The sequence below is a fragment of the Lithobates pipiens genome, unplaced genomic scaffold (genome assembly GCF_037356315.1).
Source record: "Lithobates pipiens isolate NorthernLeopardFrog02 unplaced genomic scaffold, aLitPip1_a1.2 Scaffold_22, whole genome shotgun sequence".
In the NCBI taxonomy this organism is placed as follows: Eukaryota; Metazoa; Chordata; class Amphibia; order Anura; family Ranidae; genus Lithobates; species Lithobates pipiens.
Genome location: NW_027507784.1, coordinates 40,522,810 through 40,550,764, shown reverse-complemented (window position 1 = coordinate 40,550,764; position 27,955 = coordinate 40,522,810). Strand labels below are relative to the sequence as shown.

The 27,955-nt window shown below is 43.1% G+C and overlaps 1 protein-coding gene across 2 annotated transcripts; it reads right to left on the bottom strand.

The window, feature by feature from the left end:
• Positions 1-1,037: 1,037 nt before the first annotated feature.
• On the bottom strand, positions 1,038-24,949 carry LOC143923643 (sulfotransferase 1C1-like). Of its 2 annotated transcripts, none has more exons than XM_077447450.1 (7): positions 23,126-24,949; positions 19,532-19,660; positions 19,352-19,449; positions 10,212-10,338; positions 5,062-5,156; positions 4,800-4,980; positions 1,038-1,288 (listed from the first exon to the last, which is right to left on the bottom strand). In XM_077447450.1, the coding sequence occupies exons 1-7, from the start codon at positions 23,295-23,297 to the stop codon at positions 1,176-1,178; spliced, it is 915 nt and encodes a 304-aa protein (XP_077303576.1). In that variant the 5' UTR covers positions 23,298-24,949; the 3' UTR covers positions 1,038-1,175. The 2 variants fall into 2 exon arrangements, 1 of the variants encoding a protein (XP_077303576.1); XR_013261741.1 differs by having other exon boundaries at positions 1,177-1,288; positions 4,716-4,980.
• Between the last annotated feature and the right edge of the window lie 3,006 nt (positions 24,950-27,955).

The window sequence follows — 27,955 nt, the reverse complement described above, 5'->3', positions numbered from 1 at the left end:
ATTTATTTTTTATCATTTACATTTGTATTTAATTGTTTTTAAACACTTTTTTTTTTATTTTTTTTTTTTTTCATAGTTTTTATCATGTTGTATTTGTTTGATTAGATTTTAGTTTTTGAATAATATTTTAACATTTTTTTTTTTATCGTTTACATTTTATATTTCAATTTTTTTTAAACACTTTTTTTAATTTTATTTTTCATAGTTTTTATCATTTGTATTTGTTTGATTAGATTTTAGTTTTTGAATACTATTTTAATTTATTTTTAGCACCTTTTTTTGGATTTTTCATAGTTTTTATCATTTTTTTTTTTAAACTTATCATTTTTATTTATAATTTATTTTTAACTTAAAAAGAAAAAAATTAAACACTATTTTTGTTTATTTTATTATATTTAACGTTATTGCTATCAAAAGGGGACTAAACAAGCTTTGTGATAGCATTGCAGATGATAGCTCCTCTCTTATGGAGATATCTGGGGTCTATTAGTCCCCCAATGTCTCCCCTACCCTCCACTTCAGGTCATCAAGCACAGATCATGCTTGATTAGCTGTAGTCGGGATAGAACGGCTCTAAACCCGGAAGTGATGAAATCTTCTTTGCTTCCGGGTCCATCATTCCTGGAGGAGATGGGGGGGGGGGGTGGGGTGGAGCAATCCTGAGCTCCCCAGAGGGAGAGGGAGCCTGGGGGCAGAGCAATCCTGAGCTCCCCAGAGGGAGGAGGAGCCTGGGGGCAGAGCAATCCTGAGCTCCCCAGAGGGAGGAGGAGCCTGGGGGCAGAGCAATCCTGAGCTCTGCAGAGGGAGGAGGAGCCTGGGGGGGACGGAGCAATCCTGAGCTCCCCAGAGGGAGGAGGAGCCTGGGGGCGGAGCAATCCTGAGCTTACCAGAGGGAGGAGGAGCCTGGGGCGGAGCAATCCTGAGCTCCCTAGAGGGAGGAGGAGCCTGTGCTCCACCTATGAGGAGCTCCTCGGGGGTCCCAGACTCCATGGGGACGCTAGAAGTGTCTACCAGAAAATATGACCCAACACCCGACCTTTTATATTTATTAGTTTATTTTATGTACTGAAATAGAAATTGGAGGCCAGCGAGCCAGTGCAAATTTTGCAAGTTTTGTACATTACAGGTCAGTGGAAGAAAAAAAATGGAATCACCAACGCGAAGGGCGATGGCGGTCAGAGCTGTGTGCGGAAAACCAGTCCTTTCCCTTCCATCCTCCTCTTGTATTCCTCCTCGAATATTATATGTTGAGAGACGGTGAAATGGTTCCTCCAATCCCCCACTATGCCTGAGAGGGAAGAAAAGACGAGATTTCCCATCATGGCGGGATGTTCATATGGGCAGTGTGAGGTCTTTTTATGTATGAGGGGTCAGTCTTCACTGAGGTCTCATTGTCATTGGAGGGGGGGGGGACTTATCCATCGTCCTTCTGACACCAACAATGGGGCACTATTCTCACTACCAAGGATGAGGAACTATTCCTCCCACTCACACCAATGACGGGGCACTATTTACCCCCTGACACCAATGATGGAGCATGATTCCTCCCCCTGACACCAATGATGGGGTACTATTCATCTCAGTGACACCAATGATGGGGCACTATTCCTCCCACTGACACCAATGATGGGGCACTATTCATCTCAGTGACACCAATTATGGGGCACTATTCCTCCCATTGATACCAATGATGGGGTATTCCTGCCACTGATACCAATGATGTGGCATGATTCCTCCCACTGATACCAATGATGGGGTATTCTTCCCACTGATACCAATGATGGGGCACTATTCCTCCTGCTGACAACAATGATGGGGCACTATTCCTCCCACTGATACCAATGATGGGGTGCTGTTCCTCCTGCTGACACCAATGATGGGGCACTATTACTCCCACTGATACCAATGATGGGGGTATTCCTCCCACTGATACCAATGTACCAATGATGGGGCACTATTCCTCCCACTGACACCAATTGTGGGGTGCTATTCCTCCCACTGATACCAATGATGGGGCACTATTCCTCCCACTGATACCAAAGATGGGGCACTATTCCTCCCACTGACACCAACAATGAGGCACTATTCCTCCCACTGACACCAACAATGAGGCACTATTCCTCCCACTGACACCAACAATGAGGCACTATTCCTCCCACTGACATCAACGATGGGGCACTATTCCTCCCACTGACATCAATGATGGGGCACTATTCCTCCCACTGACATCAATGATGGTGCACTATTCCTCCCACTGATACCAATGATGGGGTATTCCTCCCACTGATACCAATGTACCAATGATGGGGCACTATTCCTCCCACTGATACCAATGATGGGGCATGATTCCTCCCACTGATACCAATGATGGGACACTATTCCTCCCACTGACACCAACAATGAGGCACTATTCCTCCCACTGACATCAATGATGGGGCACTATTCCTCCCACTGACATCAATGATGGGGCACTATTCCTCCCACTGACATCAATGATGGGGCACTATTCCTCCCACTGACATCAATGATGGGGTACTATTCCTCCCACTGACACCAGTGATGGGGCACTATTCATCTCACTGACACCAATGTTGGGGCACTATTCCTTCCACTGATACCAATGATGGGGCACTATTTCAAGAAAGTCAAAGAAAAGTGCTTGGTATTGAAGCCAGAGGACCAGCATGACAGCCAGGCACTTGGCATTTCAGACTGAGGTCAGCAGAGATTCTCATTACAAGCTTACTTTGAAGGCCAATCCCAACCAGGAAACGTTATAATAATTTAAATGGGCACAGCTGGGCTCTATCATTACCTGACATCGTACCGTGGACCCTTCTATTCTGCCAGCATGTCGAAGTGGTTGTGTTTTCCTAAATGACTCCATCGGGATATTTTAAGCCTCATACACACTATCAGATTACCGTATATACTCGAGTATAGGCCGACCCGAGTATAAGCCGAGGCCCCCAATTTACCCCCAAAAAACTGGGAAACCTATTGACTCGTGTATAAGCCGAGGGTGAGATATGCCTGTCCATCCCTGTGTGTGTCCGTCCATCCCTGTGTGTCCGTCCATCCCTGTGTGTGTGTCCATCCATCCATCCCTGTGTGTGTGTGTGTGCGTCCATCCATCCATCCATCCCTGTGTGTGTGTGTGTGTGTGTGTGTGTGTGTGTGTCCATCCATCCATCCATCCCTGTGTGTGTGTGTCCATCCATCCATCCCTGTGTGTGTGTGTGTGTGTGTGTGTCCATCCATCCATCCCTGTGTGTGTGTGTGTGTGTCCATCCATCCATCCATCCCTGTGTGTGTGTGTGTGTGTGTGTGTGTGTACATATATATATCTATACATATATATATATACAATATAATATCTTTGGAAAAAGAATGTGTTCCTTGTGTCTAAAACATATATGGCATCTCAACAGATTATCTTCTTAATAAAACAATAGAATTTCTCATTCAGAGCTATTCATATTTTTACAAGATTCATAAATGTGGGTTTATGAGAGCTATCATGGTAAACCTGCTGGTTAGATCATGTGTCATCCTCTGAAGTCAGTGACACACTTCCATTTATCTTACCAGAGACACAGAATCATGCTGATCATCAATGAGCTCAAGCTTTCAAGGCTTAGCCATCTAGGTTCCCTGCTATATGCAAATATTTAAATTACTACCCTTTCTAGCTTTGGAAACACTGAATTCATCACTTTTACCAGACTCTGCAGCTCCGATGTAGTTAAACACATAATTCTAGACACTCAATAACAATCTTAGCTCTTTATAACAGTGCACCAGTATATTAAACGTGCCAGAGGATTCATTAGCTCTAGTGTTGCCAAGAACGCCATCTGTCCGTGCAGCCTTGTGTGTCCAGCCTACCTGTGTCCCAAGCCTCCGTCCGGTCCCGTCCCGAGCCTCCGTGTCGTCCCGTCCCGAGCCTCCGTGTCGTCCTGTCCCGAGCCTCCGTGTCGTCCCGTCCCGAGCCTCCGTGTCGTCCCGTCCCGAGCCTCCGTGTCGTCCCATGCCAGGATCGCCGCTCTTCGTCGGCGCCCTGGCGGCCATTCCCCTGTTCAAAAGCCGCGCCTCCCGCCTCCGCCTGTGATAGGCGGAACACTGAAATTTCCCAGCAGCCTGTGTTCCGCCTATCACGGACATCGTATCATCCTCGTCCGTAGTACGAGGATGAGACGATGTCCGTGATAGGCGGAACACAGGCTGCTGGGAAATTCAGTGTTCCGCCTATCACAGGCGGAGGCGGAGCCGGAGGCGCGGCTTTTGAAAGGTAGAATGGCCGCTGTCTGTCTGCTCGACACGCTGTTCGGGCAGTCAGACAGTGGTGACTCGAGTATAAGCCGAGGGGGGCACTTTCAGCCTCAAAAAAGAGGCTGAAAATCTCGGCTTATACTCGAGTATATACGGTATCTGCTGAGTTTTTCCTTCAGATTTACCAAAACCATGTAGTAGAAGGGCCGGCCTGATTGCATACACATTGAAACTCCTAAGGTTTGTCCTCATATTATATGGTTTTGGTAAATCTGAAGGAAAAACTCAGCAGATAATCTGATAGTGTGTATGGGGCTTTACACACACCTCCCATCCCCAGAAATCCACCAAACACACTGATCTAACAGACTGATATGCAAATTCAGACTTTTGGTCAAAAAGTCAGCAGCCATCCCCATAGGCAGAGGGCATGGGCACATTACCATTGCAGGAAAGCCAGGGGTCTCTTTGACGTGCGGTCTGTGGCTAAAATTATTATCATGATGTTTGACGGGTTAGGAATGAACCTTTTCTCATGAAGGACGAGATGGACTGATCCATGACAAATGACGGGATGGTGCTGTAATTGGCCATGGGATTCTCCTTCATAGCCTGGAAGGTGGTGTGCTGATAGATCTTCTCCAGGACTTCCTCCGAAAGATCCTTTCCCAGGAACCTCATGACTTTGCCGATCTCAAGCCTCGGATCCTGTCGAGGATGAGGCAATGAATGAGGGTTAAAGAAGATGAGAAGATGTTTGGTTTTTCCACATGCCAGGCACCTACTTACCTCAATCAAGTCCTCATAGAAGATGTAAAGCACTTGGTGGTGATCTTTGGCGTTCCACCATCCAAGGACATGGTCAAACCAGCTTCCCCAGGGTACTGCGATAAAGAGATACAATTATTCTTCTCATTCACCTTATCCCACTGTGAACTACAAATACTGGGAAGTGAGGGATGTGTGCTGGGGGTGGGGTATAAGGGAAAGGCCGATGTCTAGTTTGTGGAAGGGTGGCATCTCGTTGCTTTATCATGCTCTGTTCAGCTAAACTTATCGATGGAGGCAGAATCTGCAGGAAAAAATGTAAGCGACATCCCTCTGTAACCACTTGACCTCCGAAAGGTCTATGCCTCGTACACACAATCGGACTTTCCAACAACAAAACCGTGGAATTTTGTTCAAAGGGTGTTGGCTACAACTTGTCTTGCATATACACGGTCACACAAATGTTGGCCAACAATTACGAATGTAGTGACGTACTAGGTGGTTTTACAGCTCTTTAGTGCCACCCTTTGGGCTCCTTCTGCTAATTTCGTGTTAGTAGAAGTTCGGTGAGTGTTGATTTGCGCTTTTCTTTTCGCATTTTTCATTTAGCCCTTTTCAGTTAGTTTCTGAATGGCCGTTCGTCAACCAGACATGTTGTGGAATCGGAGGAGATAATGTGTTATTTATTATTGGCCTTGGAGTTATTGCTTTGGCATTATTTTTTTTGGTTGAATAATGATTTGATTTGGTATATTTTCTATATTTTTGGGTGCATAGAATGCACTTTTTGGTTAAGTTCTATTGGCAGATATCATGTCTAATTTTATTTTTTTAATGCATAATAAACAAATTGTGTAGTGTAAAAAGTGCTGCCGGCACTGGGGAGCTACAGTTCATTGAGGGAACCATGAATGCCAACATGTACTGTGACATACTGAAGCAGAGCATGATCCCCTCCCTTTGGAGACCGGGCCGCAGGGCAGTATTCCACCATAACGACCCCAAACACACCTCCAAGATGAACACTGCCTTGCTAAAGAAGCTGAGGGTAAAGGTGAAGGGCTGGCCAAGCATGTCTCCAGACCTAAACCCTATTGGGCATCTGTGGGACATCCTCAAACGGAAGGTGGAGGAGCGCAAGGTCTCTAACATCCACCAGCTCCGTGATGTCGTCATGGAGGAGTGGAAGAGGACTCCAGTGGTGACCTGTGAAGCTCTGGTGAACTCCATGCCCATGAGGGTGCTGGAAAATAATGGTGGCCACACAAAATATTGACACTTTTGACCCAATTTGGACATTTTCACTTAGGGGTGTACTCACATTTGTTGCCAGTGGTTTAGACATTAATGGCTGTGTGTTGAGTTATCTTGAGGGGACAACAACTTTACACTGGTATACAAGCTGTACACTCACTACTTTACATTGTAGACAAGTGTAATGTCTTCACATGAAAAGTTATAATAAAATATTTACAAAAAAATGTGAGGGGTGTACTAACTTTTGTGATATACTGTATATATTTCTTGGTGCCTCCCCATGGCAGCAGCTCTGACCCTTTATCCCAGGACAGGCCTCCTGTGTAGCAATAAAAGCATTCCTCGCTGTTTCTTTAGCTGTAGTTGGGTAGTGCTGAGGTCAGTTCTTTCCCAAAGTTGTCTTATGCCGCGTACACACGACCGGACTTTTCGAGGGACTAGGTCCGATGGTCTTTCCGACGGACTTTCGGCGGAGTTCCGACGGACTTTCCGAATGAACGGACTTGGCCACACACAATCGCACCAAAGTCCGACGGATTCGAACGTGATGACGTATGACTGGACTAGAACAAGGAAGTTCATAGCCAGTAGCCAATAGCTGCCCTAGCGTCGGTTTTTGTCCGTCGGACTAGCATACACACGAACGGATTTCTCGGTCCGGCGGAGTTCCGGTGGAAAAATTTAAAACCTGTTCTATTTCTAAAGTCCGTCGGATTTTTGGCAAGCAAAGGTCCGATGGAGCCCACACAAGATCGAGTTGTCCGACGGACTCGTTCCGTCGGACCTTTGTTGTCAAAAAGTCAGTAGTGTGTACGCGGCATTAAAAATTCACAAGGATATGGAATGGACTCTTCCCCGTTTTTTTTTTTTTTTTTTTGCCAAATCTTTTTTCAGAGCAAGAGTAGTTGTGACATAGGCTGGATTTACTCTATTTAGTTTCCATCTATCTTCAGAGAACAACTTCCGTTAGACGCTATGCCAGTTTCTTCGTGCTCCCGGCAGGATCAAGAAAGGTTGAGGGAGTTTCCTTTAAAATGATTTCATCTTGGATCCTGCATACCATCTGTGTAGGTCACGAATGTTCCTCCCCGTCAGTTCTCGGCACGCTACACCAGTGGTGTGGCAATGTCCTGGGCATCTCTAGCTTGGGTTCCATTGGAGGACATTTGCAAAGCTACTAGTTGGCCGTCACTATAGACCTTCATGTCTCCTTATAGATTAGATGTGGTGACTAGTGTAGATTCTCCTTTTTGGTTCTTACGTTTTGCCTTCTGTTTTTTTTCATTCATGGTTAAACTCTACACATTTATATTTTTGTTTGCAACTGCCCATAGTCTCTCCGTTGTTATTGCTACCTGGTTCCCATCAGTGCTCCAATATCGAGGCACCAGGAATTTACAGAAAATTGTTTTCTGGATACCATAATTTTCCTTTCCTGGAGCCACACCATGGCAGCACTATTTTCCACCCGTGTTTCTTGTAGAACCAAATTGAGAACATGATAGGAACAAAGGTGAGGAATCCTTTTATTACTACACTGAAGGTCTGTCTGGGAGTCAAGGGACATAACCATAACCATCAATGCTGCCAGGAAAGAAAAATTTACTGTAAGTATCCAGGAAAAAAAAAAAATTCAGTTATAGTAAAATGTGTAAGATTTGGTCCGAAGCTGGTTTGTTTCAACTCGGCAATATAGTGCATCCGCTCACTAGGAGGCTTCTATCATTCGCGGAATTGCAGAAACGGCACCAAATTCCCAAACAACTCTTCCACTCCTATCTGCAAATCAGACACTACTTTGCTTCTAAATCCCCCACTCTCTGTCTTGACAAGCCAACTCCATTTGAATTTTTATGTGCTCAGGGCCCATTTAATCTCTGACATTTATAGAATACTCCATGAATCGGTGCCCATTACGGAATCTTCTCATTCATATATGCGTAAGTGGTCGCAAGTGTTAGAACATCCCATCCTACTCCCACAATGGCAGAGAATCTGGGAGGCCGTCTCTAAGACATCCCGCTGTGTGGAACAGAAGGAAACGGCTTACAAGATTCTGCTCTTTTGGTATAGAACGCCTGAAATTTTAAATAAATATGATCCCAAGACCCCTGCGATGTGCTGGAGATGTCGGGGAGATATAGGTTCCCATTTCCATATCTTCTGGGCATGCCCATTGATCCGCCCATTTTGGATTACAATACAATCCTTCGTCCAAGACTTGTTTGAGATTTCCCTCCCATTAGACCCTCTGTATTTCCTACTAGGGTTACCGATTCCTGGACTCTCTAGACATGCTCAGAAGCTCGCCACCTTTATTTTGTTAGCAGCTAAGAGAGCTATCCCTATACGGTGGCTATCACGTACTCCGCCCACTTTCCCCCAAGTCTTGCAGAACCTAGAACATATCGGCCGTATGGAGAAGCTTACAGCCATAGTCCATGACACTATGCCTCAGTTCTCTATGATTTGGGATCTGTGGTATCGCTCTAAACCAGGGGTCATCAACCCCCGGTCCGCGGCCCACTGCCGGGCCGTAGACTGTTTGCAGCCGGGCCGCGAAGGCTGCACTGTCTGACGAGCGGCGGCGGAGCGAGCAGAGAGATGACATCATCTCTCACCGCCCGACCACATCACCGCTGTTCCTTGCTCACAGCGGGCCCGCTATACTGAGGCAAGTGAGCAGAGAGATGAGATCATCTCTCACCGCCCACCTGCATCGCCGCTCTTCCATGCTCACAGCGGGGCTCTATAATGCTGGAGGTGAGGCAAAGGAGCAGAGAGATGAGATAATCTCTCACTACCGGCCCACCCCCCCCATTACCACTGTTCTCGCTTACTGCCCACTACTCCAAGCTTGCCTCTGAACTAATGCACACACCACTGGCAGGTGACAATCCACATCTGGTGGCAAATGACAAGCTGCATTTGATGGCTGGTGACGTGACAATCCAAATCTGGTGGCAGGTGACGTGGCAAAGGACAAAATGCATCTGGTGGCAGGTGACGTGTCAAGGGACAAACTGCATCTGGTGACATGCGACGTGGCAAGTTGCAAGCTGCTTCTGAAGGCGGGCAACATGGCAAGTGACAATCCACATCTGGTGGCAGATGACGTGGCCAAGGACAAAATGCATCTAATGACAAGCGACGTGACAAGCTGCATCTGCAGGCAGGCGACGTCGAAAGTGACAATCTGCATCTGGTGACAGGCAACGTGGAAAGTGACACTCTGGCACATTCTGCATTATGGTGAGCTGAACTACTTCATTATATATAACAATGTAATAATAGAAATAATGCGCTTCAATCATCCTGGCATCATATCAATGATGGTGCCGGGATGATTGAAGCGCCAATGCCCGCCATTGCCCCGATAAATTGTCCGCGAAAAGCCGCATACACCCCCGGGCCTTGGCACAATTTTCTTCAACAGCGCCGGTCCCCGGTGCCAAAAAGGTTGGGGACCACTGCTCTAAACTATATGCTGCTACTTAATATAGTCTTCTGATTTTGGACCTCCTACGCTGAGTTTAAGGCTCAAATTGACCGTTCACACTGTTTTATGCCCTTCTAAAGAAATGAAGTTTCCACATTTCCTGCTCACTGTCCTATGCCTATTTGATTGTGACGATTGCTGTTTTGTACCACAAATAATTGTTAATTTATGTGAGGATATACTGAATGTGCTGAAATATCCTGCCCCCCCCCCCTCCTCTTTCTTCCCTCCCCTCTCCTCCCCCCCCCCCCTCTCTGTTTCTGATTGTCTTATATGATGGACTTACTGTTTACCTGTGCATTTATGCAAGCACTTTGTCATTGTTATCTTTATATTTTCAATAAAAATACAATTAAAAAAAAAAAATGTGTAAGATTATTGTCCAGTAAAGCCTTCTGCTGTTCCATTTACTCACCATTTCCTGACAGGAACGATGAGAAGTAAGTCTCCCAGTTCCCAGGATCTGGGAGACCCTTGTTCATCCTCTGGAAGTGGAAGTAGGAGACCATGCTATCCTTGGCATTCCTAGCAATGTATATAACCTGTGCAGAGAGAGAGAGAGGGAAAAGAACGAGTGACCCAATCATTTCTACAAATGCTGAGCTTTCATCTTCTCAAGCTTCTCCTTCTTGGCTTTGTAAAAGCGACAATCCAGATAGTTTTATGTGAGTAATACACCATCAGTAGACGTGTGCAGAACCAATAAAAAATGTATTTCGTTTCGATTTGTCATTTAAGTAATTTTGTTTAGTTAAATTTGTTTAAATTTATTTTCAGGATTCGTTTAATTTCGTTTTATTTGTTTTCAAATTCGATTCAAATTTTTCCAAATTCGGTCCAATTTGAACTCGATTCAACCGAATTCAGAAAACGCAAATCAGCATTCAATTTTCGAAAGTTATTCTATTCACAATTCGAATTTTGGAAATTCTTTCTATTTTATTTTATTCTATTCCATTTTATTATTTTATTTTTTATTCTATTTTGTTCCATTCTTTTTTTATTCTATTCTAATATATTCTATTTGAATGTATTCTATTTGAAATTCGAATTTCAAAAGGCGGTTTTATCCTTTCCTATTCTATTCTATTGTGTATTCTATTCAAATCTATTATATTCAAATTTATTCTATTCCAAATTTAGAAAACGGTTTATATTCTTTCTTTTCTTCTCTATTCTTTTCTATTTTATTCTAATATATTCTATTCAAATTTATTATATTTGAATTTTGGAAGATGGTTATATTCTTTCTATTTTTCTCTATTCTATTGTTTTTCTTTTTCTATTCTATTATTTTCTATTCTATTTTATTAGAATTCAAATTTATTCAATTCAAATTTTGAATTTTGGAAGATGGTTATATTATTTCTATGCTATTCTTTTCCTATTTCATTCTAATCTATTATATTCCAATTTATTATATTCAAATTTTGGAAGGCGTTTTATAGTCTTTCTATTTTTTTTTCTATTTGATTCTATTCTATTGGTTTTTTCTATTCTGTTCTTTTCTATTCTATTATTTTCTGTTCTACGCTTTTATTTTCTATTTTATTCTATATTTGAATTCAAATGTATTTTATTAAAAATGAGAAATTTAGAAGATGGTTATATTCTTCATATTCTGTTCTATTGTTTTTTCTATTCTTTTCTATTTTATTATATTCTATTCTTTTCTATTCTGTTCTATTGTATTCTTTTCTATTCTATTTTATTCTATTCTTGTATTTTCTGTTCTGTTTTACTCAAATTTTTTCTATTATATTGCTTTATTTTCTATGCTATTTTGTTCTATTCTCATTTTCCAATTCAATTTGAATTTCAAACTAAATTTAGTTTCGTTATTTCGGATTCGTATTAATTCATTATTATTGTAATTCGGAAATTCACATACTGTACATCCGAATCTCCGAATAATGAAAAATGTGTCCGAATTTTGATTTGGGAATGAAAGGCACTGCACATGTCCAGCCATCAGTAACTTTCGCAAAGAAAACCCACAACTGATAGTTCTAAATATATGTTGGCATTCCTAGGAATGTGAAGCTCTGAATGGAGTAGGGAAGAGTTGAAACTTCAGTCATATTTTTATTAATCCCAAAGGAGTGAATTAAATGTGGTGGAACCCTGACGTCTTGTTATATATTGATATTAATTTGCCGTTCTCCAGAGATCAGGAAATTTCGGACTGCTGTAGTAGTAGATATACAACCCAAAACCTTGTTAATTAATTTTCCCTCCACTCCGGAGTGAGCACCTTTGGCATAGTAGACATTCCTGGTCTTCACATTTCCAGGGGTTGCAAACAACTTCTCATTATCATCTCTCTGGTGACCAAAAAGGCTATGCCATGTGTATATATACAGTAATCTGACCCTCCCTTCCGTTTTGTTGTTTTTGGAACAGTTGGTGTTCATGTTCTGTAAGCCCTTGTACACACGGTCGGAGATTCCGACGGAATGTGTCCTATCGGACCGGTTTGTCGGATAATCCGACTGTGTGTGGTCTGCATCGCACTGTTTCCGTCGGAATATCCGTCGGACCCAATTTTCCAACTTGTTGGAAATATTTTCCGACAAACTGGTCCGATAGGACATACTGCGATCATGTGTAGAGAATTTTGAACGGACAAAGTGCCACGCATGCTCAGATCAAATTCCTACATCAAAGCTATTGGCTACTAGCCTGAATGTAGTCCCATGAAATTACGTCATCACGTTCTGAAAGATCGGATTTTTCGACAACTTTGTCCGACCGTGTGTATGCAACAGTTTCGGACAAGATCCGACGGACAAAATCCGACGGATTTGGTTGTCGAAATCTCCGACTGTGTATACAGGGGCTAAGGAGTGGGTAGAGTGGGTAGAAGCTCTCTGAACAAAGAAATCTCAATTAAAAATTCTTTGATGTACGGTAATCATATATACCAACCATTCTCAACCATGGTTCCATGGAACTCTAGGGTTCCACCAGGGCTGGCTAGGGGTTCCCTGAGCTGTGACTTGCATACCTCCCATCTGATGGTGCCTGCATAGTTCCAGGACCAAACCTACTTGGCAGGGCCAGCATGAATGCAAGGGTGGCATTCTGATCATAAGAGGGGCATTCTTCGCACTGACCACTACCAATGTAAGGGGCGTTAACCCAATGACCCCCCATTTAACTAATCCGAACAGGGAAAATTTAAAAAAATGAATGGCCTCACAATAATTAACAACTGGAAGTGTTTGTATACTGTACCATCATCCGTAAATATATTGAATATAAACTTGGGGAACTGGTCACCAACCAGAACTACCAAAATGAAAGGGGAGCTGAACAGGGGTTCCCTGAGACCTGAAACATTTTTTCAAGGGTTCCTCTGGGATACGAAGGTTGGTAAAGGCTGATAAATACTATACAAACTCTGATACCCAGCAATCGATAGACAATTGTTTCCACCATACCCAATGGTGTCTAAACAGACTACTTGCCAACAATGCCCCAATTATTCTTTCACTTTCTGAGATGACCACACCTAACAATTGTTCTGCCTGAGGCTTCCTTGACCCTGGAAACTAACTAAAAAGATTTATTCATTATCTGTATAACTGATAGAACACGTCTTACTCATGGTTCCTCTCTATTTATGTTGCTACAACTTCAAGTTCTTAAAGATCAAAAGGGGATAAAGGTGCGCTATGGACCCTAAATCTATTAAAATTATAAAATATGGTGGAGTGAAAAAGTGATTAAAGTGAATAAAAAGTGAAAAATAAATAAATGAGTAGATAAGTACCCTAGTGGTAAAAACAGGGGCTGCCACTACCTGTTAAAATCACCCTGAAAGGTGAATAGTATATTAGTGTATCAAAGGGGTAGTTAACGGCGCACACCTGCTACTAATATGTGCAAATTGCAAATCAAGTAATAAAAATCACATAATAAAATGTCACAAAACAAAATGCGTGATAATCCGTGGATTGAAAATTATTTCACTAAGAGTGCATACTGTTAATAAAAAGTGCTTGATAAAAACGCATAGTGCTCTTAGGAATTATAAATACCCAAAAAATACAAAAAACACAAAAAACAAAAACACATATAAATTAAAATATCAAATCGCAATCCTGCGTTTTATGCGATTTGAAAATCGCTAAGTGGAGATATATTGCACATGTATATTGAAAGTCCAGCAACAGAAAGCTATAAGCAAAAAGAAAATCTCATTAAATAGCAATGATATACTCTGTGCGATTCTGAAATCGCTAAGTGGAGGTATATCATAAATGTATATTGCAAGTCCCACAGCAGGATGTTATAAGCAAAGAAAAAGTTCCATTAGATCAGTAAAAATCAGAAAAAACAGAAAGAACCAATCAAAATGTCTTTTAAAGACGAAAGTGACAAAGTGCTTCAGTGCTACAGAATTTCCAGGATGATGACCGGTGCGTTTATAGTAAAAAATTCTCACTCACCAGCTCCCCATATGGGGTTAATGCGCCTCCACAGTGTAAGCCCCTGTGTCGCTGCTTTAAAGCTGGTCCGGTTTAAATATCCATGGAAATCCTCATAAAAGATAATAAAGTGGGGCAAACATAGTGTAATCCAGTTTAAAAGTGTTTATTTAAATGTTTAAAATCGCTACTCACATGTGTAAAATGAAAGCCGGCATTACAATCATTCCAAAAGATACTGTGTATACCGCTGTATACGAGTGGAATCACCTGTGGCCACGCCCTACGCGTTTCGTCATCGGACGTCTGGTGCTCCAGACGACGTCCGATGACGAAACGCGTAGGGCGCGGCCTCAGGTGATTCCACTCGTATACAGCGGTAGTGGCGGCGAATTCAAACACACAGTATCTTTTGGAATGATTGTAATGCCGGCTTTCATTTTACACATGTGAGTAGCGATTTTAAACATTTAAATAAACACTTTTAAACTGGATTACACTATGTTTGCCCCACTTTATTATCTTTTATGAGGATTTCCATGGATATTTAAACCGGACCAGCTTTAAAGCAGCGACACAGGGGCTCACACTGTGGAGGCGCATTAACCCCATATGGGGAGCTGGTGAGTGAGAATTTTTTACTATAAACGCACCGGTCATCATCCTGGAAATTCTGAAGCACTGAAGCACTTTGTCACTTTCGTCTTTAAAAGACATTTTGATTGGTTCTTTCTGTTTTTTCTGATTTTTACTGATCTAATGGAACTTTTTCTTTGCTTATAACATCCTGCTGTGGGACTTGCAATATACATTTATGATATACCTCCACTTAGCGATTTCAGAATCGCACAGAGTATATCATTGCTATTTAATGAGATTTTCTTTTTGCTTATAGCTTTCTGTTGCTGGACTTTCAATATACATGTGCAATATATCTCCACTTAGCGATTTTCAAATCGCATAAAACACAGGATTGCGATTTGATATTTTAATTTATGTGTTTTTGTTTTTTGTGTTTTTTGTATTTTTTGGGTATTTATAATTCCTAAGAGCACTATGCGTTTTTATCAAGCACTTTTTATTAACAGTATGCACTCTTAGTGAAATAATTTTCAATCCACGGATTATCACGCATTTTGTTTTGTGACATTTTATTATGTGATTTTTATTACTTGATTTGCAATTTGCACATATTAGTAGCAGGTGTGCGCCGTTAACTTCAAGTTCTTACTTGCCAGCTATAATGGCTGCTATGTAGATTCCAGCCACATGAAACCTGAAGCATGCCAACCTTCTCTGGCCAAACGCTCTACCTTCCTGCTTGTTTATTGCCTTCTTACTTAATAATTATGAATACAATAATAAATTCTTGTTCTCATCCAATAGTTCCATGTTGCCAGTAGTGCACGGGAGGAGAATTGCACATGACCCAACATCTTGCTGTTCTATGTGGACTTTTCCATCCTCTTCTTCTTACCTTGAGTAATTAATCTCCAGTGCATAATAGCATCAAACACATGAGGTCAGTTTTTCATAACATAATACATATGGTTCTATAAATGATTGAACTGTTGTATGTATTTGCATGGTGTTACATGATACATCATTTATTATATTTTGTATCAACTTTATAGATTGTTCGTATTTTTATGGAAGCCTTTCAGCCCTCTCCCTTTTTTTCCCTGATGAAGACCCTTACTTCACACGTCAAAACGCGGTGGTTTATTATTTTTGTCTAGTTGGCAGTTGGTTTGGGCCTCTTCCATCCTCTTTTATATGCTGCAACCCTATTGCTGCATACACACGGTCGGAATTTCCGGCAACAAATGTTCGATGTGGTGCAGATGCAGCTCTCAAATTTTTGTTGTCGGAAATTCCGACCGTGTGTAGGCTCCATTGGACATTTTCCGTCGGAATTTCCGACAACAAAAATTTGAGAGCTTGATCTCAAATTTTCGGACAACAAAATCCATTGTCGTAAATTACCGAGCGTGCGTAGACAGTTCCGACGCACAAAATTCCATGCATGCTCGGAATCAAGCAGAAGAGCCGCACTAGCTATTGAACTTCATTTTTCTCGGCTTGTCGTTCCTCACCGTGTTCTTGACGTTCAGAATTTCTGACAACATTTGTGTGACCGTGAATTTCCGACAACAAATGTTCGATGTGATGCAGATGCAGCTCTCAAATTTTTGTTGTCGGAAATTCCGACCGTGTGTAGGCTCCATTGGACATCTTCCATCGGAATTTCCGACAACAAAAAATTGAGAGCTTGATCTCAAATTTTCCGACAACAAAATCCATTGTCGTAAATTCCAGAGCGTGCCTAGACAGTTCCGACGCACGAAATTCCATGCATGCAGAAGAGCCGCACTGACTATTGAACTTCAATCTTCTCGTCTCGTCATACGTCACTGCGTTCTTGGCGGTCGGAATTTCCAAAAACATTTGTGTGACCGTGTGTATGCAAGACAAGTTTGAGCTAACATCCGTTGGAAAAAAATCCACGGTTTTGTTGTCGGAATGTCCGATCGCGTGTACGCGGCATTATTGTATTTCAATGTCATTATGTGGTTTATGATATGATGTTAAATGAATACAAATTTTATTTTTTTACTATATATTTTTTTTTTTTTCTGAGTGTTCATGGTCCTTCAAATTCCCGCCTTTTGAGTAACTTTTCTTTTACGATGTTGCATGTAGGCGATCAGGCTATTAAGCTGGCAGCTTCGAAACTCTGAAGGTTTCCACGGTCACTTTGCATTGCGATGAAGATGAATATGTATGGAATTAAAATTCCACACCATAACATTAATACAGAAAAAAGTTGAGATAGAGAGGACTAAGGACTGGGCCAACATCCCTGTGTACAATATATAGAGAGCAAGGTTCCCCCTTGTGGGATTTGAATGGCCCTAGTGGTGATATAACACCAAAAAACAGTATAAATTATAAATATAGAAAAATAGAAATTCATTGAAGTATATACAGTTTGCAATTTTAGCTCACAAATAAATAACAAACAATGAAAAGATTCAAGAAAAAAGACATGACTGATACAATTACAGATAAATGTGATACACTTGTTAGATGCTGTAGGGGGTCAGAAGACACCACATGGAGTGTAGACTCCACACCCAAAGTCCAAATACAAGTTTTGGCCAAAGCCAAATTTTTTTTACAGAACCCAACACATTTCAGGAACTAAGCTCAACCCATTTGATCAGGGCTTGAACAAGCAAGAAACAGTGTAGGAGGACTTAAAGGGGTTGTAAAGGTTCGTTTTTTATTTTCTAAATAGGTTCCTCTAAGCTAGTGCATTGTTGGTTCACTTACCCTTTTCCTTCGATTTCCCTTCTAAATGTTTTTTTTCTTTGTCTGAATTTCTCACTTCCGCTTCCTCCTCAGTAAGCTGTTCAGTAAGCTGTTCTGGCTGACTAAACACCGCTCGGATGATGGTGTGAAGTTTACTGAGGAGAAACGGGAAGTGAGAAATTCAGACAAAGAAAAAAAACATTTAGAAGGGAAATCGAAGGAAAAGGTAAGTGAACCAACAATGCACTAGCGTAAAGGAACCTATTTAGAAAATAAAAGACGAAGCTTTACAACCCCTTTAAAAGTCCATAAACAATTGGGTGTTTTGAGCATTGTTGGATTTACACAGCATATGTCAGTAGCTGGTCCAAGCAGCCTTCTTGTTTCTTTAAGCTCTGATGAAGGGGGGTAGAGCTTAGCCCTGAAATAAGTTGGTTTATGTAAAAAGAATTGTCATTAGAATACATTTTTATCTGGACTTAAATATATATATATGTGTGTGTGTGTGTGTGTGTGTGTGTATGTGTGTATATATATATATATATATATATATATATATATATATATGTGTATATGTGTGTGCTTTGATTCTAGATTTATAATATTTCTATTGCTGTCTGCTTCTCCACAGGGGAGGCTGAGCCTCTCTTCTTGTGCTGGTGACCATTGTCACCTCTACAGAGAGTGATGGGGAAAAAATAAATTTCTACAGTTCTCACCGAAACAAGAATAGAGGGAAAACCTTCCAATGGGAAAGATGTCTTCTCACTTCGAATGCCCTGTACACACGGTCGGACTTTCCGACGGAAAATGTGCGATCGGATCGCGTTGTCGGAAAATCCTATCGTGTGTGGTCTCCAACGGACTTTTTCCATCGGAGTCTCCAACACACAAAGTTTAACAGCAGGATCTAAAATTTTCCCACAACAAAATTCGATCGATTAAATGCCGATCGTGTGTAGAAAATTCAGCGTGCTCAGAATAAATTACGAGACGAAAGCTATTGGCTACTGGTCCATTTATTGTCCCGTTGTACGTGTTTTACGTCACCGTGTTCAGAACGATCAGATTTTCCGACAACTGCGACCGTGTGTATGCAAGACAAGTTTGGGCCAAAATCCGTCTCAAAAAATCAGACGGATTTGTTGTCGGAAAGTCCAACCGTGTGTACAGGGCAGAAGAGTTTTCCTCACTTCTAGGGGTGTAGCTACAGGGGTCACAGGGGTTGCAATTGCAATCTGAACAAATGCTCCAGGGTACCTGTGTGGCCCACCTGTATACCTGGATAGGAGGGGTGCCAGTGTATAGAGGAACCAAACCCCTCTATTATCCTGCTGCAGCTGATAAATGCCTGCTTCTTCTTCTCCCTCCCTCATGCATTCAGCAGCTGCAGGAGGTAAATGGAGGGGATCGACCTGCCACCCATCCTCTTTGGCTTCTTTCTGCTGTCCCCAGCCCACCTCATCCCCCGCAGATCTACGGGTTCCTCCCTCCCCTCTCCCGCTGGCTTGTGAGGGGGATACTGTCGGGATGGAGAGGGGAAGGGGTTAGTAAATGTGTCACTTACTGGCCCATTCCTTGTCTAAATGAATAGAGTCAGTGATCCATACTGATCACTCCTGTGCCCATTCATAACTGAAGCATAGTAAACTGTGTTTACTGTGCTTCCGTTTGTAACTAGAAAGCTCTGTACAGAGCTATTCTTGTCCATTCATTCAGTACTCTGGATCAACCGAAAGCGGAAAATGAGGGATCATTTTCAACCCATAAAACAAGTTTTTCCAACTCTTCTTGTGATTTTCCTCACCTTACAGTTCTGATCCCAGAATGATGGAGGAAGAACATGTACCGGGAGGTGGGTCTTTAAAATCCGCGGTGGCTTCATGCTTTGTGCGAGCTGCAGCCCTTAAACATAATGAAGTCCAAAAGAAAAAAACTTATACAGTGTTTTTCTTAGCTCTTGATGAATTCTCAAAGAAAAACTCACCTGACGGAACAGGTTTTGGGGCTACGGCCTCAATGAAGGGGTGCCTGTCATAGGTTGGTGCTCTACGACACTTCTCTACATCGCCATCTGTGAATATCATATCCACGATCTCCTGCAGCCAGGTGATACCTAGAAGGCAATGGCACAAAGAGAAGAATTTGTGGTATTATGAAAAAAAAAAAGAATAATAAAGTGGACCTAGAGTCAAAAATATATTATTGATTATTAAGTCAATGCTAGTTACTTTGTAAGTGCAACATCTAGAGCAGGGATATGCAATTAGCGGACCTCCAGCTGTTGCAAAACTACAAGTCCCATCATGCCTCTGCCTCTGGGTGTCATGTTTGTGGCTGTCAGTCTTGCTATGCCTCATGGGACTTGTAGTTCTGCAACAGCTGGAGGTCCGCTAATTGCATATCCCTGATCTAGAGGTCTATTTATGGGGGAAAAAAAAGAAATGTTATGAATTTCACAGCATTTACAGCCATCATGAATAATCCCCATGATGTGTCTAATATGTTAATTTCCTATGATCCTCAGCTCCATCTAGTGGCCACAATGCAGTATTTCTCTGACTGAGATATTACAGGAAAATACTGCATTATGGCCACTAGATGGAGCTGAGCTCATAGGAAATAAATATATTAACCACATTACAGGGATTATCTGCGATGATTGTGCAAATGCTGTGACATTCATATAGCAAAATGTTTATAAAAAGCCAGAGAATCACCCCATCCATATAAAGAATAATTCCCTCCCTCCTTTAGCTTTCAGTTTTTAGTGTCAACGGCTAATTGAACAAGTTAGGAGCTGACTACCATGCACAGCTGCACCAGATTTTTCACTCTCCAGTTTCAGATAATCAAGTCTTCTCTCTTTAGTCCTTCTGGTGCCTACATCACTTTCTGCTGACATAGGCACTAACCAATGTGCTGGCAGGGTCCTCACAGGGTCCCGAAGATTCCAATGGCGGTACCACAATAAGGGGTGGCGACAAGAGCGGTTGACAACAACAGACCCAAATTGCAGTGGTGGATCAACAACATACATTGCCAGGCGAAGCCCCGTACAGGGTCACATGGTGGCACATTCAGGCAAGCTAAAGTGGGCTTAGGATGTGTTTTATTTAAAACAGGAATGGTTGAGAGTGGGATGGCTGGGGGGGAAATAATGTTTTGCCCGAAGATTGACTTTATTTAATAATTCTCACAATCAATGCCTTTTACTGTTCTTCTTTCCAGAAGGGTGACAACATGTTTGTAGCACAATCCAAGGTCACCAGTTACTTCCTGGACTGAAATGTCAGCTCAGAGATGACAAAATCATGTAAATAAAGTCATCACTAAAATAAACGTCGGACCGTGGTCTGGGTCTGGACTGAGTCACTGTCCCATCTGGACCCCTGTGGTCATGCCATTTAGGATCCGGTTGTTTACCCCAACCTCCACCACTGTCATTTTTACCACAGAGTGGAGATCGGGAGGCTCAGCAGCATTAACCAGTAGGGGATCGGCAGCTAGGATGCTGGTCCATCCTAGAAACCTGGGGGTGATGTGAAGGGGGCAGAGCAAAACACTAGAGGGTTGTGAAGGGGGCAAAGGAGGACACCACTATGGTGGAGGGGTATGAAGGACACTACTGTGGTGGGGGAGAGTGAAAGGGGTAAAAGAGGCAGGGGGGACACTACTGTGGGGAGGGGGGTGATGTCAAAGGGGGAAAATTAGGAAGCCACTGTGCGGGGAGGTGAAGGGGCAAAGGAGGGCAATACTGTGGGGCAGGGATGATGTCAAGGGAGGCAGAGGAAGACACTGATGTGGGAGGGGGGTGGGGGTAATGGGGCAGGGGAGGACACTGTTGTGGGGGGTGAAGGGGACAAGGGAGGACACTGCTATGAAGGGGCAAACAAGGACACCACTGTGTTGGGGGTATTAAGGACACTATTGTGGGGGTGTGTGAAAGGGGCAAAAGAATAAGGGAGGACACTACTATGGGGAGGGGGGGTGATGTCGAGGGAAAATCAAGAAACCACTGTGCAGAGAGGTGAAGGGGGCAAAGGGGGACACAACTGTGGGGCAGGGGAATGATGTGAAGGGGGGCAGAGTAAAACACTGTTGTGGGGCAGAGTGTGGGAGGAGGCTGAAGGCAGCAGAGGAGGACACTGATGTGGGGAGGTGAAGGGGGCAAAGGAGGACACTGTTGTGGAGGGGAAAGGGAGGACACTGTGCTGTGAGGGGGTGAAGAGGGCAAAGAAGGGCACCAGTGTGTTGGGGGGTGAAAGGAGAAAAAGAGGAAAGGAGGACACTACTGTGGAGCGGGGTGAAGAGGACAAAGGAGGACACTACAGTGTGGGGGGGGGGGGGGGGGGATAAGGACACTACTGTTGGGGAGGTGATGTGAAGGGGTGCAAAAGAGGACATTACTGTGAGGTGGGGAATGATGTGAAGGGAGGCAGAGGACACTGATGGGAGGGAGTGAAGGGGGGGAAAGGAGGACACTGATGTGGGGGGGGGGGGGTGAAGGGGGCAGAGGAGAACACTGATGTGAAGGGTGATGTGATGGGGGGTGGAGGAGGACACTGCTGAAGGAGGCAGAGGAGGACACAAATGTGGGGGGTGAAGGGGAGCAGAGGAGGACACTGCTCTGGGAAAGGGGTAAAGAGGGGCTAAGGAGGACACTTATATGGGGGGTAAAAGGGGCAGAGGAGGACAGTGCTGTGGGGGGGGGGGAGAAGGGGGGAGAGGAGAACACCGATAAAGGGGGTGGTGATGTAAAGGGGGCAGAGGAGGACACTGCTCCAGTGGAAGTGAAAGGGGGCTGAGGAGGACATTGCTATGGGGGGTAAAAGGGGGCAGAGGAGGACAGTGCTGTGGGGGGGAGAAGGGGGGAGAGGAGAACACCAATGAGGGTGGTGATGTAAAGGGTGCAGAGGAGGACACTGCTCCAGTGGAAGTGAAAGGGGGCACAGGAGGACACAGCTCTGGGGGGGGGGGGGGGGGTGAAGGGGGCAGAGAAGGATACTGATGTGGGGGAGGGGTTAAGGGGGGCAGAGAATAACACTGATGAGGGTGGTGATATGAAGGGGAGCAGGGGTGGATACTGCTGGGGGGGGGGGGGGCCAGGAGGTCACTGCTCTGAGGGGGTGAAGGGGGGCAGAGAAGGGCACTAATGTGAAGGGGGCAAAGGAGGATACTCCTGTGGGCGGAGGGTGATGTGAATTGCGGCAGAGGATGGCACGGCTGTGGGGGTGATACAAAAGGGGGCTGAAGGGGTATCTGTGGTATTAAGTAAAGCTTGGGTAAATGTAAAGGTGGACGGAAGATAATGATGTAAGAATTGGGTTTTGATAAAAGAGGAAGGGGGCCGTGATGGGAAAGATCGAAGTCATTGCACAAACATGCAATTCAGACCTCTGCTGTAAGAAAAATGTTCTAACCAGACCTCCGTGAATTATTTTTTTTTTCAACTTGCTGTAGCCTTTCATCTTGTGAGGTGTTGCTACAAAGTTGCAATGATGCATTGTGATTAGACCATTGACATTGTATAACAGGAAGTGCTTTCATGGCAGGGTCAGCCCTCTTATAAAAGACATACCTGCTTTTGGGTAGGCGGCCACCAGGATATCCTTAGGGTGCGCCTGGAAATTCAAAATATCGCTCCATGTGTCACATGTCCTTTGGTCCAGCGGAACCCCTGAGATGCAGCCAAGTAAAGGTCTCTGCATGACGTATCCCACAAAGTGCTCTGAGTTTTGCTCAAAAGCCATGACGATGGAGTGAAGAGAAGAGAAGGACAGAAGGAGCTGACTTTGAGGAAGGCGAAGGTGGTGAAAACTTCCGACAGATGACTGACGCTAAGAAAAGACACACAGAGGTTAATATGGCACCGAGGGGGGGGGGGGGGGGGGGTACTCTTTTCTCCAAGAGCTCTTGATTTGGTTTCTATGGTGAGACTCCAAACCCAAATTAATAGAAATTCCTCCACGTGTCTCTCTTCTTCTTGCCTGTGCACAACCCCTGACGCCTAATCCTACAATGCATGCCAATTTGTACAACTGTCCATCTAAGACAGATTTGGGGACGGCTGGTGGTTTATTTTTATTTTTTTTATCAGAGTTTTTGTGTTTTCATAGCAGAGTAAAGAGCATGTGATGTGAGAAGTTGTGATAACCCACTATAACACATCACATTTTTGGCTTTCAGCAATTCTGAGCAGCCAAGATAAACAGAAGTGTTTTCTCATTTCCCTGGGTTACTAGTGTTTGTCTAATTAAAAAGAAAAATACTTATAGGCTATTGAAATTTTCGCTACGTGAAGAGACTTATAATGTACAGCAATGGTATCACAAAAAAAATCCACCTTTTATCATTAAACCCTGTGTATTGTTAACACTTTGTTTTAGATTTGAATAGAGTAGAGAAGCATTTGTGTGGAGATTTGCCGAACACCCGCCCGCCCCCTCCGTTCGGTTTGCGCCAGAACTCTCGAAACATTGCGAATAGCGAACCTCATTGAAGGCTATAGGACCCAAACTGGAAAAATCAAAAGTGCCCATTTTGAGGGCTTAGATGCAAGTTATTGGGCATATAAAGGGTATGGGGGTCTGAGTACTGCCCTGGGGTACATGTATCAAGGAAAGAAAAGTTTGTAAAAAAAACATCAATTTTAAATGAGCAGTGATTTACTGATGCTTAAAGTCAAACAACAAAAATGAAAAATACCTTTAAATATAGCGTCGGGGGGGGGGGGGGGGGTCCCCTTAGTCTGCCTGTAATGTGGCACATTTGTACTGTGTATAGAACCTGCTGCAGCAAAAATAACATTTATAAAGGCAACAAAATTACATTTTCCGTGCAAGCTTCCTTTATTTTATAAACAATGGCTTGTGGAGCCAGTCTGTATGATGTGGCCACAACTTAGTGCACTTGGAACAAAATTTGAGATTTTTTGGGGATAAAATCTGGTTTCTGTTTCACAGACTTTCGATAGAAGTAAAGAATTGGGCTTTGGGTGTCGGAGGTGCCTTCACGCCGTAACCCAATAGAGGTACACTTGATGAAAGCAAGAATTGGCCTTGCTGTCAAAAATGTTAATGATATGCCCTGGTCAAACAGTGGTGGAAAAATTGGGCTTTGTGTGTTCCTGGTGCCTTCACACCGTAACCCTGTGGAGGTACTCTTGATGAAAACAAGAATTGGCCTTGCTGTAAAATGTTTTAATTATATGCACCTGTCAAACAGGTGCAGAAAAATTCACCCTTGGGTGTTAATTGTGCCCATGAAACCTATGCCAAACAATTTCTTACAGATAAAATCAACACCCACAAAGCTAGAAAGCGTAGATAATTTTTCAGAGATTCCACATCCCAAAAACATTTAATCTGCGACATCAATTACATTTAGAGTGATTTGAGTGGAACAATGTAAAAATTGCAAAGATTTGATGATCAATCAAAGTTCCAACAATTATATCTCTTCTGTGTTGAAAATTCTTCTAACAATAACAATAGTAGATAATCCTTCTGCTTACCAGATGGTGGTGACCCCTTTAGTTCAAAAAGCAGGTCAAAATCGCTTTAGCAAGATAATGCTTGCTGCAATGGTGGAGACTGTAGATGCAAATAATCCCTCCTTCGCAAAGATCATAGATGGTATATGTGAAAAATGTATTAAAGAACCAATATTGTAATCCTGTTTACCGTATTTTCCAGCGTATAAGACGACCTTTTACATGTAAAAAAATTGGCCAAAAAGCAGGGGTCATCTTATACGCCGGGTCAGCCCCTCGGATGGCTGCTTGGTGTTCAGTAATACTGTATGTAGCTTCGGCTACATACGGTATATACCGCTGAGTCAATCCTGGTGAGCGATGTATTCAAATGAATACAAAGCCTGCTCGGATTGGAGTAACGACCTCTGCCAATCCGAGCAGGCTACGATTGGCTTGGAGAGTCAGAGAGGCGCGGGCTGATGATGTTACAGCCTCTGCCAATCCAAGCAGGCTTTGTATTCATTAATAGAATACATCGCTCGCCGTGATTGGCTCCAGCAAATGCAGGAAGAAGGAAGAAATATGAAGCCTCAAAAGCCGGGTCGTCTTATATGGTAAGTACAGTTTTAAAAGCGTTTTTGTCCTATAAGATTAGGGGGTCGTCTTATATGCTGGGTCGCCTTATAGGTATTTGAAAAAAGTGATAAAATACAATGCCAAATGGCTGCTTAAATTGATGGTGCCTTAGCCTAAACAAAAACATTCTTTAAGGAGACCGACCGGAATGGATTTGTGCCAATTTAAAGTTGCCACCACCCCCAATGGTTGGGAGAAATCCCAAAGGGACAATATATATGCGAATTAGGCGTTATTGTGATACCCTAATTTACTTTTATATTCAAGAAGAAGTACTCACAAATAGATTCCATGAAAAAGGATACCCATTGAGTATGCTGAATAAAGATAAAGTTTTGACTATGGACAGGAAATCACTTCTGACCACTAATGGCGTGTACACACGACCGGACTTTCCAGCAGACTAGGTCCGACGGTCTTCCCGACAGACTTTTTCGGCGGACTTCCGACGGACTTCCCGAAGGAATTGACTTGGCCACACACAATCACACCAAAGTCCGACAGATTCGACCGTGATGACGTACGACCGGACTAGAATAAGGAAGTTTATAGCCAGTAGCCAATAGCTGCCCTAGCGTCGGTTTTCGTCTGTCGGACTAGCATACAGACGAACGGATTTTTCGACCAGACTCGAGTCCGTCGGAAAAATTTGAAACATGTTCTAAATCTAAAGTCCGTCTGACTTTTTTTGACAGAAAAGGTTCGATGGAGCCCACACATGATCGAATTGTTGGACGGATTCGTTCCGTCGGACCTTTGCTGTTGAAAAGCCCAGTCATGTGTAAGCGGCATAAGAAAACAACTCCTTTAGAGGAGATGTAGCTTTTATATCAGGGTTTCACAGACAATACAAACAAGTTGAAAAAATATTTAAAAAATATTGGCCCATTCTCCTAAAAGATAAAGATCTCCAACAAACCTTACCCCAAAGACCTCATTTCGGAGACCTCCAGGGTTGAGGAACTTAATTGCTCTCAGGAGACCCTCCAAAAAAAAAACTCAACTTTACTTGATGGTTCAGGCTTCCATCATTGCACGAGGTGCAAGGCATGCCGGACCACCAAGAGAACAGGCACAAAAATCAGCTATTTTCACTCTACAATGACACAACAAGCATTTACCATCAAACCACTAATTACATGCAATTCTGACCACGTGACCTATGTGTTGGAGTGTCCTTTCCCACTCCAATATGTGGGTAGAACCACACGTAAATGTGGTTCAGACCACACGTCGGGTCAGAAATGATGAATACCTTGCCAACATCAAAAAGGGTTTTCTAAACCACAGTGTTTTCAAACACTTTCGGTGGTATCATAACAATGATCCCCAATTATTAACATTCTATGGGATTGACAAAATCTCCAAACATTGGAGGGGTACACATTTAACTAGAGCAGTCTCTCAAAATAAAACCCAGTGGCTGTATAGATTGAGAAGTATGCAGCCACTTATTGAATTGGACCTGAATTGCTTTCTGGCCAATGATTGATATATGTTTTTGAACACTAATTACCATCAAGAGTTACTAACATATCCATTTTGGTATTTAATGTCTCAATTACTCCCTCCTTTTTTATTAAATATTCTTTTCATTAAATATTTATTTCATCTATCTTTCCTCTAAATAAAATTGATTTAATTACACATTTATACCAGATGTATTAATAAACCATATGATCAAATACGGAATGTGCATTGCTTCACGCCAATGCTGCCCAAATCTTAATTGTCATTTTTATTATATTGCCATATATACCCGAGTGTAAGCTGACCCGGATATAAGCCAAGGCACCTAATTTTACCACCAAAAACTTGGAAAACTTATTGGCTCAAGTATAAGCCTAGGGTGAGAAATGCAGCAGCTACTGTAAGTGGAAAAGAGGGTCAACAATGCCCATCTGCAGCCTCACTGTGCCCATTTGCAGCTTCACTGTTCTATCTGCATGCCTCACTGTGCCCATTTGCATGCCTCACTGTGCCATCTCCCTGCCTCACCGTGTCCATCTGCAGCCTCATGTACCTGATTTCCAGAAAACCGGCGCTGTGACATGCAGTGTAGTCGGTGGCCATCCAGTGTCCTCATCTGTGATGGAACACTGATTCAGTTTCCCAGTCAGTGTTCCGCCTAACATGGACAAGGACGAGGAGAAAGCGGGACTTGGTTACACTGGACAGCCGCCAACTAGACTGCATGTCGCAGCACCGGGAGATCAGGTATTTAATGTCTCAATTACTTCCCCTTTTTTATTAAATATTCTTTTCATTAAATATTTATTTAATCTATCTTCCCTCTAA